The sequence below is a fragment of the Emydura macquarii genome, unplaced genomic scaffold, assembly GCF_026122565.2.
Source record: "Emydura macquarii macquarii isolate MOO-44397 ecotype Brisbane River unplaced genomic scaffold, CSIRO-AGI_Emac_v2 contig_306, whole genome shotgun sequence".
Lineage (NCBI taxonomy): Eukaryota > Metazoa > Chordata > Testudines > Chelidae > Emydura > Emydura macquarii.
Genome location: NW_027130443.1, coordinates 10,162,834 through 10,181,164, shown reverse-complemented (window position 1 = coordinate 10,181,164; position 18,331 = coordinate 10,162,834). Strand labels below are relative to the sequence as shown.

The following is an 18,331-nucleotide window of genomic DNA, read 5'->3' as shown; positions in this document are numbered from 1 at the left end:
AGGCCAGGAGAGTGGTGATGGTGGGGTGCACGTGAAAGCGATCAGGACATGTTCCTAGTGCCCACGGCCCTTCAGGCCCAGCTGGAGGGGAAACAGGGGAAGCTGGAAAATCAAGCCCATCTCCCCCCCCAGCTGGCCTTGAACCCTGGGGCAAACCCACCCCAAGAGACGCTGTGTGTAACAGGGACTTTCTCCCTCGCCTCTTGCACCGAGGCCCAGGCTGGCAAGGCCAGGCTCATCTCTCTGCCTCTGTCCAGTGCTGACAGGCGGCTGTTGATTTGGTGGGGGAGCAGCGCAGGCCAAGTCTGCAGCAGGCTAGCTGCTGAGCAATAACACCATGACATCATTGTGTGAGTTGAGCCTCCCCAGAGAGGCGTGGGGGTGGGGGGGGGCCGGCCGGCCGGGGGGGGGCAGGAGAGCCAGCCAGCGGGAGAGAGCGCAGAGCGCGCCCGGCCAGCACTCTAAAAGCACTTAGCCAGACACGCTGCGGCAGGGCATGCTAACGGAGCCCAAGTACGATCGCTTTCGCAACGGCTCAGAGACGCCCTCGGAGGACCCAGCCATGAGCAGCAAGGTCGCCGCGGCTGCCTCCCCGGCCCCCGGGCCGGCCGCCTCCCTGGCCCCTCCGTGCCCACCGCTGGGCGAAGCCGGCTTGCCCGAGGAGCAGGAGGCCGTCGCCACCTTCTGCATGCTCATCCCCAAGATTCCCCAGTGGAAGTTCTCCAGCCCCTCCAGCTTCCTGAGCCGCAGCCCCTCCGGCGCCAGCAAGGACCTGTCGTCCCCGGCCCAGCCGGGGGGCCCCCGCGAGGCAGGAGGTTCCTCCTCTGGCCTGGCTGCTGTCTTGAGCGCCTGCGAGCCCGTCTGCCACTCTCCCTGTTCTCTGCAGGTGATGAGCCGGTTCCGAGGAGGGGGCGGCAGGAAGGCTCGGGTCGAAGGGGTCAAACTGGCCGGCGAGGAATGGAACCGGAAAGGCAGCTTCATCAATAAACCGGCGCAGGGTTGGCTCCATCCGGACGAACGGGTCCTGGGACCGGGGGTCTCCTACGTTGTCCGGGTAAGCCCGTTTCTCTGGCCCCCACCCCTCGGCCCCCACACCACTGCCCAGAGCTGAACTGAGCCCCATGCCAACTGCATGGCTGCAGCTGGGATTGAAGCAGGGCTCTGCTGTCTCGCACTTGGATCCCTGGCTCCTGGGCACCAGAAGTTGGCAGGGGGGAGGGGAAAGGTGCCCCCAGCCACGGCGAGAGGGAAGTTTGGGGGATGATTCCCCCCCCCCCCATCCATCCCAGAGTTTTCAAGGCGTCACTCATTCAAATTCCCTCTGTTCAAGGCCTCAAAGCCCAGCCATCCCCCTGCCCTGGGAGGGGTTGGTGTGGCATCGCCAAAGGCCGTCGCCATCACACCCCGTTAGCTGGGATTATTTATGATTTGGGCCCTTTGGGGGAAACATGGCCTGGCCTTTAAACCATGGTTTAAAAGGGGTGCAACTGCCTGCTGCTCAGGCCGTGTGAAACCCGCACTCGATCCTGAGACCTCGTCCTTCCGCAGGCCTTACTGGGCAAGGATCTCCAGCCACGTACGGAGGAACTGAGCCCTGGGGTGGAGGAGGGGTTTGTTACTCCCCGCATGCCAGAAATGGGGAAACTGAGGCACAAAGCAGGGATGGCCGCCTAGGGAGTCTGTGGTGAAGCCAGGCGCCGAACCCAGCTCTCCTGACTCCCAGCCCAGTGCGTCAACCACAAGACCACCGCCAAAGACCCACGGCCTCCTTCGGCTTTCCTTCACACCGGTTTGACACCGCTGTGATTGGCTTCAGTGGAGTTACTCCTGACTTGTGCTAGCGTCAGCGAGGGCAGAATCAGCCCTGCTTAAACCATTCCTTAAGTATCCCCACAGTTTCTACAGCTGTGTTGAGGAAGGAGGGCCCAGGGGGAGTGCTAGTCTAGGACTTGGGAAAATTGGGTTAAATTCCCCGCGTTGCTAGAGACTCCTTGGGTGAGTCACTTAGTCTATCTTTGCCTCAGTTTCCCCGTCTATAAATTGGGGATAATAGCCCTGCCCTGCCTCGCACGGGGGTGTGAGGATAAATGCATTAAAGATTGGGAGGGGCTCAGTTACTAGGGTGGTGGGGGCCTACTGGAGAGCTGGTCTGAGCTTTTGGTTTCCAAAGGGCTCGGGTTGGGTTGGACCTGGCGTCTGGCCCTCCCTGACGCCTGGAGGATGTCACTGTGGTGCGGACACACCAGTGAAACCTCCCCCAACTCCAGTTCTTAAAGCTGGGGCTTACGCGTGACTGGGGAAATGGCTTTGCTGGGGGCACATGTCCTAGTCATCATCTCACGCGACACTGGCCTGGTGCCGTGGTCCTGATCCAGCCCACCTCCACTGTTTTCATTGCCCCTCGGGCCCCTTTGTGCTGTCTGAGGTGGTAGCCAGCGCCCCCCTCGCTCCCGGTTTAGCACAGGTGTAACTGGGGACGCAAGGGCCGAGAGAACCAGGCCCTAGAACTTAGTTTAGAAAGAAGAGAAATTTGCTCGAGTCGTCATCCCGCACCAGCCAGCCAAACGGGAGCAGCATGTTCCGGCTGGGCCCCACTCACGCTCCATCCAACCTTGCTTGCCAGGAGCCCCAAACTCCGCAAAGGCCTCCGCCAGCCGTGGGATCGCCTCCCCCGTGGGCCCACAGCCGACTCCTGCAGCGCTCAGCCTCTGGGGCGAGCCGATCGTACGGCGGAGGGGGGTGAGAATGGAAAACAGCGGGATTTAAACTCCCGCCATGCTCCCACCCCACGGCCTGCCGCCCTCATGGCAAGGTGCCCGTTGGCAGCTTTGAATAGGCGCATGCGCCTCCACCCATGGCGTTTACAAACCCCGGCCCGGACTCTCCCAGGTATTTAGGCAGTTTGGGCTCTCAAGCCCCCCTGGCCCCCCCAATCTCTCTCCGCCCGAGCTGCAGCCCCGCACTGCTATTTTGAGTACATTAGATCGCGTGGGGCTAGTGTGTGTCTGTCCGCCCGCGCCGGGGGGCTCGCCCCCAGCTGCCGTGCAGACAAATCCCAGGGGAGTTAGGCGCCTAAATATCTCTGAGAACCCAAGCCCAAGGTCCTGATCTCCATTCTGGCCACGCAGTTCAGCACTCCGGATTGGGGCCGGAACAGACAGACAGTGTAGACGCATCGATCGCTACACCAGAAAGCCCTGGGCTGGCCAGGCCAGTTTCCAGCAGGGGAGAGTCTGCTGCCATGGCACGGGAGGGGTCTTGCTGGAAAGGTGCTGGGGCAGCAGCTGTCCTAGGCAGGATGGGAAAGGTCTCAAACTGAAGAACCTCCTGTTTCCCCGGGCCTCTGGACGTGTGGCTGGCCTGGACCCACCAGCCCAGTCTCGCTCCTGGCCCAGAGGAAGGCTAACAGCAAGAGACTGGAGGAGGGAAAAGTTGAACAAATACCTTCACAAGGGGGCCGGTGCTCCAGCACTGAGATTGAACCTAAGCTCCCAAATCCCCCGGTCTTCACAGGAGTTCACGCTGGGCCCATGGTAGAAATAAGGCCAGCTTTGGTTTAGGCCTAGCTCCAGGAGCGGAGTGGGGTCTAAGGGTTAGAGCACAGGACTGAGACCCAGGACTCTGGGGTTCAATTCAGATCTCTGCCACTGATTTGCTGCTGGATGTTGGGGGGAAAAAAAATCACTTTCCCCTGTGCCTCAGTTTCCCCATCTGCAAAATGGAGATAACAACAAGTGCCTACTTTCCAAAGGAGTGGTGAGGGTTCATTTGTGAAAGCCCTCTGCGGTCTGGGGGTGCAAGGCTCTATGGAGGTCAGGCTCAAGCACAGTGCATGCCCTACTCTGTGCTCCAGGACTGGTGCTTCTGGGAGTGAAAGGGTAAGACACTTGTCATCTGCAAATTCAATTACATTTGGCTCCTTGTCTTATTCTTAATTAACTTGTGGTAATTTACAACTGCAGGCGAGAGGGAGGAGCAGGGCAGCATGTCTCCGGTTAGCCACTGTCTCTCTCTCTTCCCCCTGCCCCATCGTAGATCATCAGATCTTTGATGGGTGGGACAGTGGCTGAGATATAACTTGATTTAAAGGGCATGGCGCAGGGGTTAACTCCGTCAGTGCTGGCAGAGTTTCTGCAGGCGCTTTAGTAGGAGGCTGGCAGTGAGAGAGGCATGGAGGTGGGGATAGAGAGACAAGAAGCTTGCAGTGATAACAGTGCCTTTTCTTACAAAGGATCCCTTGCTGTACGGATCTTTTCGCTCACTCCTGAAATGCAGCAGTCTCTGGAAGTTAGTCCCTACACCGCTGTGTAGAACAGGGAGCAAAGAAGTCTAAAGGGGCTACCCTGAGCTCCCAGTAAAGTGAAGGCTGGATGCTGCACAGGCTGAAAGGGCAGGGGAGGCTGTAGATGGGCAGGATGTTTCTGTCCCAGCAGCAGTTAGAATTCCAGTGGGGAGCGCACGGTGCAGGAGTCAAAGCCCAGGGGAGGGTAGCAGGGGGCATGGACAAGTGGTTAAAGCACCAGCGTTGGAAGCAGGAGAGTCAGAGAATTTAATGCCAGAAGGGGATCGCTCTGATCATCGAGTCTGACTCCTGTAAAACACAGGCCAGGACGCCTCCCGCGAGCTCTGCCACTGCCTTACCAAGCGACCTTGGCTAAGTCACTTATGACGCCATCTCTGGGCCTCAGCTTCCCTCCTCTGAAAAACAGGGATAAAGACCCTGACTTGCAGGGGCCTTGGGAGACTCAGCCTGATTTGAAAAGGCTTTGGGGAGCCCAGTGCTGGAGGGTGCCCATTATCCTCAGTCCAAAACCATTGGGAGGGGGTAGCTTCCTGGAGTCATCCCACCCCCCCCCAGCTTAGAGCAACGGCAGAGCAGAAGGCAGGACCATCACTAGGGCACTGTCCTGTCTCCCCCCGTCCCAAGCTCCTCTGTAAGGCAGGACTTAGCTGCTCGCTCGCCCTCACTTTGGGCCCTGACATGAAACTAACTAGTGATGGCCAAGACTCCACGGGACTATGGGGCAAATCAGCACAGGTCAAGGAAGCTCTCCCAGTTTACACCAGCTGAGGATTTGGCCCCAGGAGGCCAGCCATCAGAGAGGCCAGGATAAAGGGCCTGCTCCTGAGACCAAGACAAGTTGGGGCTGCTCAGCACCTCTCAGGGATCCATCACCCTGGGGGCCAAAGATATATATTTCAATCACAGCCAGCGAGGATAAGCAGGAGCCAAGCAGATGGTTGGGTGAGCCCAGTATATTTCTGGCCCCATGCTCGCCATGGTGTTAAAGGAGCCCTGCGCAAGGCCCAGCGTGACGTGCAGGAAGAGATGACTCCTCTGCCCCTCCGTCCCGGCCTCTCTGAGAAGGGGAATCAGCCACCCTCTGTTTTGCTTGCAGCATGTTCTCCTGGCGCCACGCCCCATTAAACCTCGCTGGCAGCGGCGGCTGAAAGGCAGCTAATGCTACAGAGTGGTGGGGGCTAGATGGGCCCAGGGGGCCGAGTGTGGGGCACCGCAACGTTCCCAGCACGAGGGGTTGGCCTCGATGCAGACGAACGGGGCTGGAATCATTGCTATGCGATGGCTGCTTCGCAGCCGGCAGGAGATGAATTTAGTGGGTATCGGGCCGGGGCCCGGAGGGCAGGTGTCTACGCTGCACAAAGCGCCCTCGCAGCTGCTTCTAATTGGCCCCCTTGCTAGCAGCTTCAGCAGAGAAGCCAAGGGCTGACCGCCAGGGAGACGGAGCTTGCTCATAGAGACAGGCTCCCTTCCAGCTCCGGGCTGCGGCGTGCCAAGGGGCTGGTGCGTTGGCAGCATGCCCTGCTGCTGTCTGCTCTGGCCCTGCTCAGTGTAGACAGAAGGCTCCAGGCTGCCCCCTTCTCCTCGGCTCCCAAGACCTCCCACCATTCAAGGGGCTTGGTCCATCAGGAGAGTGAGTTAGGGGCTTGGCCTGCTGCGGCGGGGCAGGATGAGCAGCGTCCCAGACTCGCCATCCCAGTGGCCTAGCGTAGCGTGGCATCGCAGCTGCTCCGACTCAGTTTCCCCCTGCGCTCTTCAGCCTACTCCAGCTGCAGCTATGAGCTCACCCGCCCTGCCCTGCCCAGGGTGACAGAGTCCTCTAGACAACATCCAGGAAAGCACAAAGCAAAGGAACCTTCGCACCAGCCAGGCTCAGCATCCCCCCTCCTTCCTTCCAGGCCAGCCCCAGCTGCCACCACCGCTCCCGCCGCCCACCAGCGGGTACCGGGCTGTGGTCAACCCAGCAATGTGGTCCAGGCAACCACAGTCCTTCACCAATCCCCAGTCAAGCTCCTTCCTCCCAGGTAGGAGCAGCTTCGGCTCTCCAGCCAGCTGTCAACTGCTGGGCTTTCCGCCTCTGAAGGACGCCAGCCACACACAGCGGAGTTCTGTCTGGGTGGTCTCTGCCGTAGTGTGGGGTCTGCTGGGGACAGGGTACCGTTGGGTGGCTTTGGAGGCCACGTTGGTCCATCTGAGGTCCTGTTGCTGAGACCCTAGCAGGGGGGCGGGAGCCTGGATGTGAAACCTGCTCCAAGACAAAGCCTCAGCAACGCCCGCTGTTTGTCCACCCTGCTCTTTTTAGCCCTCCAGCCCAAGCCTGAGCCAGCGGAACCGGGCTCTGAGACTCGGTGCGGCGCTACCGTGTAGACGTACCCTTGGGGGGCTTGGCTCCTGGGACACGGCTCCTTCCCCCAGCCCCACAGCCTGTACGGTGCAGATCCCACCGGCAGCCCCTGGGAAGCAGGGTCTGGGAGCGTCTCTTTGTTGACTCGGGGCAGTTAGGAAAGGGGGTGCGGGGAGAAGAGGAGAGCGACGTCTCCGTGCCCTGCTCTATGCCGACAATGCTCCCCCACTTCCCACGAGTAACCCGGGCTGAGCCACGGGCCCCGAGAAGAGAGAGGGGGCGTGTGAATTCCAACCGCTCCTCAGGGTACTCCGTCGCTCCGGGCTGGCTGGCTCTCCTGTTGCCCTCATGAGCCAGGGATCCGGGCAGGGCACCGCAGCCACATTCATCGCCTTTCTCTTCCAGTACATGGGCTGCATTGAGGTGCTGCGCTCCATGAGATCCCTCGACTTTAACACCCGCACACAGGTTACCAGGTAAGCACCCTCGGGCCTCCCTCCCCTGGACTGTCCGGGGGTTCCCCTGATTCCCAAACGAAGGCACCAGCCTGCCAGAGATTCAAGGCCAAGAAAGCCTGCCTGGGCGAGGGGCTTGTCCCCCGCTAGCACTGCAGGTGCTTGCGACCCAGCCCTGTCTGGCCCCGGCTACCCGCATGGCTCAGCTGGCCGACCTGGCTCTCCCTGCCCTCCAGCTTGTCAGCGGCAGAGATGCCGCTGGGTACCCATGTTCAGAAGCAGGCAATGCACAGCCTCACTCAGACGAGGCAGCTCACTAGTGCTCCGTGGTGCACGGGAGGGCGGGGGGCACGACCCCTCCCCGCTGCGGGGTCCCCTGCTGGGGAGTCTCAGCAGAGAGGTCAAGGCCGGAGTGAGTCAGGGAGAACACAGGGCAGGGGTGGGCTACGGACGCCACACAGCGTGTGTGGGGAGGACCTGCCTCTGCTGTCCTCAGCTGGGGGTGATAGAGGCCTCCAGTCTTCAGGGCAGACAGTCTGTTGTCACTGGCCTTCCCTGCCCCTCAGCTGGACAGCCCCACACCAAACACCCTAGGGAAGGGATGTGGGGCAGGGGACAGATGCTGCCGCAGCAGCTCAGTCTGCAAACCAGACAGGTAGTGAGAGACGCTGGGGTGGGAGGAGGGGACGGGGGGGGCAGAACTGCAGAATCTCCTGCCTGCTGCTGCAGTGAAAGGCGGATCGATAGCGAGGAAGGGGAGGAGGCTCCCGCGTAGCCTGCCCTGCTTTATTGATGCTCCTGCTCCACCCTGGCTGTGGGGAGGGAACAGGCGCACGCTGGGGAGCCAGCGCGAGGAGGGCGAAGGTGCAGGGGGCCAGACTCGGAGGCTCAGTTCTGCAGCCTCTGCCCAAATGCTGGGGATCCTGAGGTCCCAGGGAGACGGGCCTCTCTCTCTCTCGGGCCCATGGACCCCGCGGCGTTGGGGAGCCTGCTGAACTGCCTCTGTCCTGAATCCCCACTTACTCCACTGGCTCTCCACACTCCGCAGCATCCCAGTGGTTTTGGGGGGCTGGGATCACTGGGGGGGGGGGAAGGCTCACGTTTGGAGGGCTCGACCCTGGCTTCGCTGGCGATGCGCCCCTTGCTCTGCATCGTGGCCGCCGGGCAGCTCGGTGCCAGGCGACGTTCACTGCCCAGCCGGAGGCTTCTCCCCCTGGCATGGAAACCCCAGGCTGGCTCGTGCATCAGCAGTGGGTGGGGCATGGTGCAGGGGCATGGATGGATGGCTTTAGCCTGGGTTTATGCCCTGGCTTCATTGGGCCAGGCAGTGCCCGATTGGTACGGTGACCCCCCATCTGCCCCAGCTGGGGTAGGACACACTCGCAGGGGCAATGTCGGTTTCTCCCCTCCTTTGGAGGATCACCCCACGTGGCGATTTCCCGCCATGGCGTCGCAGGGGACATGGAGGTCATCTTGCCACCTCCTGCCTGCGGTGGGGAATCAGAGGCATGCAGCGCATTCACGGGCTGCCCTCAACGTGCTGCCCGGGAAGTGACTGCCTGGTAAACACCCATCTCCCAGGGCAGCCTTCATCGTCCCGATCCCACACCGTCCCCTTCTCCTGGCGGTGGTCACTGGCTCTGGGACACGCGGGGAGTGGGGTGTCTCTTGGGGAGGGGACCACTGGCCCCCCGCCACTCCGAGGGAGGAGTCTGAGCACAAAGTGCCTGGTGTTTAATTATTAAAGCCCTGAGCATGGAGAGAGAGAGAGAACCAGCGGCTGGGGTCTGCACAGCTCTCCTCTGCTCCGCCCTCTTTCCCACACGCAGGTGACGCAGGCCAGTTGCCCCTGCATTAACTATCACTGCAGAGGTCCCCGGCGCTTGCCAGAGGCAGCATTTTAGCTGCAGGCTGGCGGCGAGGGTCCCACTGAGCCAGTCAAGCCATTGGTGCCGGAGGATTAACCCTAGCCTGCTTGACTCTTTGCTTGCAGGGAAGCCATCAACAGACTGTATGAGGCGGTGCCTGGAGTCAAAGGGGCCTGGAAGAAGAAGGTGGGTACTGTGCCTCAGTTTCCCCATCGGTAAAACAGGACCAATGATGCCGACCCGGCTTTGCAGACGGAGTGGATGGGGCTAAGGGTTGTTAAGCAAGATACAGCTCCTGGGATCTCCCCCCCTGGGATCCCAGGAGCACTGTCCCCCGGAACCTCCTTCCCAGCACTGCTGACCTGTGCAGAGCGGTTGCGTGCGGACAAGAACTAGCCGCCCCGTTGACTGTGGCTGGGCTGGCTCAGCTCTGCAGGGCTGCAGCAGTTTCCTGCCTTGTGCCCCCGTGTGGTGCCCCGTCACCCTGCCCGGCTCGCTGAGCGCAGCACCCAGCATTACCCTGGAGGAGGCAATGACCCTCCAGCTCTTCTCCTTCCCCAGGTGCCCAACAAAGCCCTCCTCTCCATCCTGGGCAAGAGCAACCTGCGCTTCGCTGGAATGAGCATCACAGTCAACATCTCCATTGATGGGCTCAACCTCATGATCCCCACCAGCCGGCAGGTGAGCGCCCACCCCTGTGCACCTCTCACTTCCCTGGGACCGGCCAGCAGCTTGCCTTCCGCCCAGGCACAGAGACCGAGAGAAACAGGAGACCTAGGGCCAGCGGGGAGGCTGCTTGCACCTCCCCTATCCAGTGCTTGTGGGGAGTTGTGCAGCCCAGGTTAGAGCAGCCTCGAGACTGCTCTAAGTTGTGCCACTGCTTCTGGGGCTTTGCGGAAGCACAGAATGGCCAGGTCCAGCCCGGCCCACCTTGCCCCACGTGGGATCCTTCTCTAGTGCTCTGGCCAAGTTGAGCTTTCTGTGTCCCACGCGGTGCCCCTTGCAGAGAGGATTCCGTGCTGACCGACTGCTAGGAACATCCTGTGGCCATTCAGCCTCCATACACATCGCCTTTCGCTCAGTTTCATCTCGTCACTCCCGGGTATTCGCCATCCAGCATCCTCTGCAATTCCGCCCCTTCCATGGTGAACCCCCAGACTCTGGGACAGCGAGAGACCAGCTCCCACGTTCAGATCCTGGGCTCAAGTCTGCTGTCGGCCTCACTGCTGTAAATCCAGAGTCACTCCCCCTGACTTCAAAGGATCCACTCTGGATTTACACCAGGGTGACTGTCCCTATAAAGGGATGAGCCTAACCCCAGGATCAGGGTCCCCTCCAATATGGGGATCAGCAGATCTAGACTTAGAAGGCGGTGAGCAGCACCCTTGCTTATCTCAACGGCAGAACAACTCAGGGCGACACGGGGTGGGGTGCTAGTGCCAGGGCTGGGATTAGAACTCAGGGGGGTCTGGCTGCCAGCCCTGTGTTCCAACCACTAGGCCACACAGTCTCTTGCAAGCCTCCCCATGTTGTTTTGTCCCCTTTAAACAGCCACTTCCCATCCTGGGGGTAAGCCAGCTAGACAGGGCAGCTATAGGATGGGGGTGAGGGGGATTCACGGGCGAGACCCGAGCAGGGAGGGGAAGCCGGCATATCTGAACCCACGATGCCAGCCAGCGGGGCAGGAGGCAGGCGTGTCCGTTCGACAAGCTGCAGCCCAGACACCCTGGGCTGTACGGGATGGCGCAGCCGGGTATCACTGCTGCCACCCGATGCAGGCGGCCTGGCACCCACTCCTCACCGGCAGAGGAAAGCCAGGACTGAACCCAGAGCATGGACTTCCTGAGCGGGCTGCCGGTGGGTCGATCCCTGGAGCGATTTCAGAGCCTCCCCCAGCGACCTTCAGCAAAGATCTTTAACATCTCCTCTGTCCCACGCAGATCATCGCCAACCATCACATGCAGTCCATCTCCTTCGCCTCGGGGGGAGACACGGTAAGGGCCACCCTCGGCACATGGAGATTCGAGGTGCTAGCAACTCACCTCACCTCTCCTCTCCCTTCTGCATCGCTTCCTCCCCCTCCATTGCCCCCTTGCCATCCTTCTCCTCTCGCCACCCCCACCGCAGTTTGTTTTACCGCTGGCTGGGATCTGGCTCACTGCCAGTGGACCAGCTTCTGAGGGAGGCAACTCCCCTTCCCCCCTCCACTTGTTTCCTACCCTGAGAGCTCAGGGGGTCCTGCCTGGCCCCTTTTCCTCACTAGCTAGGTCTTGCAACAGCCCCTCGCCCCTGCAGAGAGAACAAAGCAGCAGCGAAAGGCCAGCAGGAGCCTGAGAAACGCCTTGCCGGCCCGGCTGGTTTGCTCAGGGCTCTCCCGCAGAGGAGCCTCTACTCCTGTCCCCAAAGCAGTGACCGGCCAGGCCGTGCCTGGACTGACCAGAGGGGGTCGCTGCAGAGGGACACAAACCGCTTCCTGGCCCCCATGTCCCCAGCACAGGTGTCTGCCAGAACAAACCCCCAGAACCGGACGCTGCAAAGAGTCCATCCCTACGGGCCCCCGGCAATTCACTCCAACTCTGCCCCCCCACCCCCGTCCACTTAAAGATCGGGAGGGGGCTGGACCCCTGCTTCTTTCACCCCCAAAGCCCAGCCACCCCTTAGGTGAGCTTCTGCAGCTGCCAGGAGTAGCGTGTCCTTTATCTCCTCTGTGGGTTGCAGCCGCTAGAGGGCGGTCCTCCCGCAGCCAGCCACAGGGAGCTGGGACACGACGGCCCGTTTCACGGGGCACCGTGGAGGGCAGATCGCCCTGGGGTGATGGGGACTGGGTAACCCCAGCTGTCTCCACGGCACTCGCAGCCCCTTGCCAGCTCAAGAGGGAGGCCTGGGGGTCTGCCAGCCACGGGGGCAGGGCAGGCCGGATTAATGAGTGCCGCTCGTTCCCCTTGAAACACCAGATTCGTAGCACTGCCTAAGGCCCCTCTGAGGTTTAGCCTGCAGAGCCCGGGCCCCAGCAATGACAGCCACAAACCCCTTCCTGCCCTGACTCTGCTTCTCTCTCTGCAGGACACGACAGACTACGTGGCGTACGTAGCAAAGGATCCCATTAACCAAAGAGGTGAGTGGGACAGGCCTGGGGGAGCTGCCGTCTCGGGGAACTGGGCAGGGAGTGAGAGGAAATGGGGTTAAACAAAGAGGGATGATAAGCAAGGAAGGATCAAGGCTAAACAGGAGACCCACATTGGCCAAAAGCATGGAGGAGGCCTCCCCCCCCCCCAGCCCTCTGGTGTATTTATTGTGCAGGGCGAAGCGTAACAGGGGAACTCACCGCTGGACCGCTCCCTCCTGCCAGGGCATGGCCGTGCAGATTCTTTCATCCTAGCGACCTCTTTTGTCAACTGATCTGCTTGGGCTGGGGTTGGTCTTCAGTGGCCCAGCCTGCTGGGCCGGTCACCTGTCAGGTTCTGAACCCTCCTGGGGTGGCAAAACATCCCGCTGAAAATCCAGGAAACATCCCCACAAGCAGGGCCATGCTTAGAGTTTCCTGCTCTTTGCCCTACTTCCGGCCCCGAGAGAGACTTTCTTTGCTCGCTGAGCTGAGCTGAGCTGAGCTGGACTTTCTCCCAGGAGGCTCTTTTCCCCCAGGATTTTTAACAGCTTCTCCCAAGGCCATGCCTGCTTCTAACAGACTTACCTGCTGCAGCTGTGCCACAGCTGCCTTCCCCAGCTGTTCTCTCTCAAGCCTCTTCATGAGGCCCAGATGTTTGCCATGCTAACACCTGACCCCATTAATTCCACTTCCTCAGGCTAGGGGGCACTTAATTATGGGCCAGGTAAGGCTGGCTGCAGTTACATTCAAATGGACCAGTTACTCCAAGGCAGGAAGGGAAGGGGGGAGCTGCTGATGGGTGTTCCTGAAGGGATCAGTGGTAGTGGGGGCTTATAAAAGGTAAGCTGGGGTCCGATTGTCTGAGTCGCTCAGTCCTGCCCCTGAGAAGGAAGATGGGGGCACCGGTGAATGGCCGGCAAAAATCAGAGCTGGGCCCACGAAGGAGCTATTTACTAGACCAGATTCCACCATGTTCAGAGGAAATGAAGCTCAGATCGGGAGCGCCCTGGCTCCGTGACCCTGCAATCCAGCCTGAAAGGCAGCCCATCTCACGCTGCCCCCGGCCGGCTCCTCTCTGGGACGTGTCCCCGTGGGGGCTAGACTCCCGTTGGCGAGCGCTGGGCATTCTGGGCCATATATCATCCGGGGGCCTCCCCGCCCAGCCCTGCTGCGGGATAAACCCGGATGCCCCGTCCGATGTGTCTGCGTCTCTCTCCTGGCCCTGCAGCCTGCCACATCCTGGAGTGCTGCGACGGGCTAGCTCAGAGCGTCATCAACACGGTGGGACAGGCCTTCGAGCTGCGCTTCAAGCAGTACCTGCACAGCCCCCCCAAGGTGGTGGTGCCACCGGACAGGTAGGGGAGACTGTCCTTTGCCTGCTTGCACTGGGGAGTTACCACTGTACGGCCGTGACTCCGGGGGCCGAGATGCCCTGGCTGTGGGTTCTACACCGTCTCGGCTCTGGGGGAACGGTCCAGGAGGCTGTCAGTGCTAGGCGCTACCATGCCCTGCGTGCTGGGTCGTGAGATGCCTTGGCTCTTGGTGCCCTGGGAGCTAGGTCTGGGGATGCTCTGGGTGCTGCGCTGCTTTGTCTCCGGTGCTCCAACGCCCTGGGGCACTGGGTCCCAGGAGGCCAGCGCTCTGAGGGTGGGGTTGCCAGGGCTCTGGGGTCTAACTGCATTCCCTACCTGCCGTCTCCTCCCTCGTGCAGGGTGACGGGGAATGAGGAATCCGCGTGGGGCGACGAAGAGGAGACGTCCGAGCACGATTACTACAACAGCATCCCGGGCAAGGAGCCTCCCCTGGGGGGGCTGGTCGACTCTCGGCTCAGGCCCGGGACGTTGCTGGGCCATGTGCACACCCAGCCCTCCTGCACCATGCACTTCAGCCAGGTGAATCCTACCGTCCGCACGCCTGGCTGAGCCGCTTCCCCAATCTCCCCAGGCCTTGCAACCTCCCCAGCTGCACCCAGAGCCTCCCCTCTGTTGAATCGTGAGCCTTTCCCCTGATGCTGGAAACCAAACCTGATTCTCGGGCCTTAGAGGGGTCTCTCCTCCCCCAATGAGGGCATGGTGCTGGGCCAGGCCTGGCGCTTCTGCCGCCCCAGTGGGGGCTGAGATCCTCTGGGGTCCGATATGGAGGAGTGTCCGTTCATCTGGGAGAGCTCCTGTACAGCTCCACGGCCTCCTCTGAGGCTTGGGGGAGTCTGTTGTCCAGCAGTAAAGTCTGTCACAGCCTCTGGTGGCTGCAGGGGATTTTACCAAATGCTCCAGAGAGAGTCCTGGATTTGTCGAATTTAAGGCCAGAACAAGGCCCCGTCAGATCCTGTGTCTGATCTGCACATCACTAAACCCCAGATAAACGTGTCACAGGCAAAGAGGAGGAGGGACTGAGGGACACCTGTCCCACGGTCCCTGCACTGGCAGTCACTAAACCCTGAGATCGCTTCCAGGCTCCGTCACCCCCACGAGGCCGCAGCACCCCGTTATACAGAGGAGGAAACCGAGGCGTGCGGGGGTGAAATGACTCGCCTGGAGCTGTGGAAGCAGGGCTCGAGCTGGGTTTAGAAGGAAGGGTTTGTGGCTCTCCCCTAGAACAAGGGAAGCCATGGGTGGCGGGGAGGGGGCTGCGTTTCCCTGTGACCAGGAGCTGTGACCTTCCAGCTGTGTTTCTGGGCCTATCAATGTGCTCTGTTTGCTAGCCAGGGCGATCAGCTGTCATCACATCTCCACCTAACGCACCTCCCTGGCCATTGCCTGAGTTTCCATATCACATGCCCGCCCCTTCCCCAGGTGTGGAGGGGAAACCGTCTGCCTCTTGTTTGGGCAGTGAGCAAGGTCTGATTCTTCCACTTGACAGGTTGGATTTCCTGCCAGGAGAGAGCAGAACAGCCACCCGAGCTCCCACGGGGACGTCGACACTCACGGTACACGCTGCAGCTCGGAGCTGCCGTTTAACCCAGGGACTGTTGGCCCTGTGGGCACGGGAATGCAGGGCCCAGGGAATCACAGAAGGCAAATGCCTGTGGTGGGACCCTGGGAAATGGGCATCTTTACCCTAGCTGCCGGGTTAAGCCAGGAGCTAGCTGAGAACAATGCACGGGGTGACGCCCCTTTTGCAAACACACCAAGTCTTGGGCATGAGTCGCCCAGCCTTGGTCAGCTGCTCCTTCTGCAGCATCCCCACGTGGACCCCAGGTCGGGAGGGCAGGGGTATGTGTGTTTCGGCTCACCAAGGAGCTTCTCCCAGAGTCTCCCATGATGTTACAGCAGCTGCTCCCAGGCGGGCTGATTTAGGAAGCTTCGTGTCCTGCTCCTCTCCTAGCGAATCGGGGTAAAAGTGCCAAATACGGGGAGGTGGACAGACCCGGGGGCAGGCGAGAGCGGGGTAGGAGTGCGTGGCCAAGGAGAGGGAGGGAGGGACGGGTTAGGATGATCCTACGGGGGAGGAGCAACTCTGTGAAGGGAAATTCAGGCTGCAGCGCAGGGAGATCTTCCTAACGGGGAGGGGTCTGTTGGGTAGCAATCCCCTCCCAAGGGGAACGGTGGAGGCCCCGTTGGTACGCCTGGACTGGCCAAGGCACCAGAGAATCGATCAAGGGGAGCGACCCCAGGCTGGGCCCCGGGGTGTGGCAGGCCTGGCCTCCTCTGTCCGGTTCCTTGGCACTCACGGCAAGGCCCGGTTGTGTCTTCCAGGCCAGTCCTGCGACGGCTACCTCCAGGCTGACGGCCAGCCCCTGGGATGCCGGGACTATGAAGAGCACATGTACGTCAACACGCAGTGCCTGGACGGCTGGGAGGCGGATGCCAGGGGGCCCGAGGAGAGCCCCACCAAGGATCTCTTTGATATGAGTAAGACGGCGGTCTCGCCTGGCTCTTGGGGGGCGGAGTGGAGGGCTGGGGGGTGGGTGTAGGACCTGCTCTCCTCCCTCTGCGTGAAGCAGCAGGTTCTCACGAGGTCTCCCGGTAACACGCTGGCCAGAGCGGAGCCTGCTCAGCTCACACACGGATGCTCTTGGGAGCTGCAGCGCCTGGGGGCATCCAGCTCTGGGGAGGACGCATGGGGTCATCTGGCCCCACAGGCTGCTTTAGGGGTCAGAGAGTTTGGCCAGCCAGCACCTCGAGATGTCAAAGAGGCACAGGGGGTTTCACCAAATGGCTCGCCTGTCACTAGTACCGGTGCCATCCGGCTCGTCTTTAACACTGCTCTCTCCTGGCTGTAGTCAGTACTGTCCAGCTATGTGTCCTAGGCCCTGTACTGCTCAGGAGACTCCAGTGGTAGGTGCTTCTGAATCAGAAGAAGCGCAGTTCTGCTCCTGTTCTAGCTGTGCAGCCTCAACATGCAGCCGAGCGGCGGCCCAGCTAGCCATGGATTTGTTACTGTACCCTGCTCTCTCCTGATCTGCCATCCCGCAACAGATAGGAACGAATTTACCCTCCACAGCCCTGGAAGGCGCAGGGAAGCCTCGGTGACCTCATTTCACGGGTGGGGAGGCTCAGAGACAGGGAGATTGAGCAAGTAGAGCCCAGGACTCCTCCCCTTCCCTGCCAGGCCCCCGCACGGAGAGGAGAGGCAGGAGCAGCAGCCTGCAGAGCTTGGGTCCAAATAGGAGCCAACCCTGTGCGCCTCCAGCGGAGAATTCACAGCGTCCCACGACGGGCTACGGACCCCGCGCTGCCCCGGGAGCTTGGCCAGCCCCTGTCACTGCAACCCCATCAGCAGGCGGCTGGGTGCCTGGCTCAAAGAAACACGCCTCTTTTTTCTTACGGGGACACAGGGCTGATGGCAAGTCCCAATGGAGCTGCTCCTCTGGCCTGCAGTCCCCTCCCACCATCTGTTCTATACCCCCCACCTCCCGCTTGCTACACCCTCCCTACCCCACCATCTGTTATCACCGCCCACCTGCTACACCTTCCCCCACTTCCCCACCCCCCCCCCCCCCCCCCCCCCCCCGCCTCCCTTCCTCTTATCCCTGCAGCCCATTTGGAGTCGCTGCTGGCTCGGCACATCACAAACCATCTTTCCAGCCAGGAGATGAAAGACACAAACAAAGAAAGCCGCCCAAAGCGACAGATAAGGCAGGCTGATGAAGGGCTGAGAATCTTATCAGCGGGCAACACCACTGAGCCCCCGTGGGCTAGAATAGCCGGGGCCACGGCGGCGCTGCATCCAAGAGGCAAAAAGCAACCAGCCCTCCACCCTTCGCCACGTCCCCTCGCCCTGCTGAACGTGGGCGAGTGAGGCCAGGGGCTCATGCAGCTAATGCACCCTGGGCCGTGATGCCGATAAAGCGCCGTAGCGAGGACCAGGCATCCGGCCACTCCGGCCACCTGCCTCCAACGGGCACTTGGCAGGATCATCATCATCCCACTTCAGCCAGGCGCGGGTCTAACCAACGGGGGAAGATCCAGCTATTTTAGACCGGCCTGGAGCCCTCATTGCAAGGAAGCCTTAGCATCTCATTGTCCTTAATGGATCTAGCCTCCTAAACCCCCGCGGAGGCTCTTAACCTCCTATTACAAACGGGGACTGAAGCAGAAAGACAGACAGGCCCCAGAGGGATTTCGTGGGAAAGCAGGGTCTCAAACCTAGATCTCTGCCGGGCTGGGCTAAGGCCAGTCCGTGGTGCTACGCGTGCAATGGACATCAGGTGGCATGTGACCGGGATTCACCGCTGCATTTGGGTCGCTGGTTGGATCGTTCCTTTCCCCGGCTTGGGCTGGGCACTGACGGGGGCGTGAACGCTGAGCCACGCACCCCCGCACGCGCGTGTGTCTACACTGCAAACCAGCCGCCGGGGCAGCGAGTCTCCGCGGCCGAGTCAGCTGACTCGAGCGAGAGCGAGCGGGGTAGACGGTTCCCGCTGCTCGGAGCCCAGCCCGAAGGGTGACGCAGCTGTTTCTGGCCCCGTGGCCCTATGAGCTGGAGTCAGCTGGCCTGGGCTCTGCGACGCGCTGCCGTGGGCTGGGGTTTGGGTTGGTTTTTTTTTTTTTTTTTGTGCAGTATCGACATACCCACAGTCAGGCCTGGGCTTAAGAACCTTGCTGAATCGGGGCCGTAGCGCTGGGGCCTTCGTCCCTTTGGTTGGGCCTCGGTGGGGATTCGCAGGGGTTTACTGGTGCTACAGAAGCTCAGGTCCTCAGGCACATGGGAGGGAAAGCTGCTGCTCCGTCCCAGGAAAGCCCCATCTCTGTACCGAAGCCCGTCAAAGTCAGCAGCAAAACGCTCCGCTGCACACACGTCTCCCACTGGACTCAA

The 18,331-nt window shown here is 61.1% G+C and overlaps 1 protein-coding gene across 3 annotated transcripts in view; it reads left to right on the top strand.

The window, feature by feature from the left end:
• SHC2 (SHC adaptor protein 2) overlaps positions 1–18,331 on the top strand; it is a 31,883-nt gene that overhangs the window by 9,368 nt on the left and 4,184 nt on the right. For 2 of the 3 annotated variants that reach the window (XM_067558796.1, XM_067558788.1), the window contains exons 1-10: positions 466–1,054; positions 7,050–7,120; positions 9,093–9,153; positions 9,529–9,648; positions 10,908–10,961; positions 12,031–12,082; positions 13,302–13,428; positions 13,785–13,965; positions 14,933–14,999; positions 15,769–15,924. In XM_067558796.1, the coding sequence (XP_067414897.1) occupies positions 497–1,054; positions 7,050–7,120; positions 9,093–9,153; positions 9,529–9,648; positions 10,908–10,961; positions 12,031–12,082; positions 13,302–13,428; positions 13,785–13,965; positions 14,933–14,999; positions 15,769–15,924 (1,447 nt within the window). In that variant the 5' untranslated portion in view covers positions 466–496. Of the gene's footprint in view, positions 1–465; positions 1,055–7,049; positions 7,121–9,092; positions 9,154–9,528; positions 9,649–10,907; positions 10,962–12,030; positions 12,083–13,301; positions 13,429–13,784; positions 13,966–14,932; positions 15,000–15,768; positions 15,925–18,331 lie in introns of those variants that run through there. The other variant, XM_067558804.1, reaches the window with a different exon arrangement.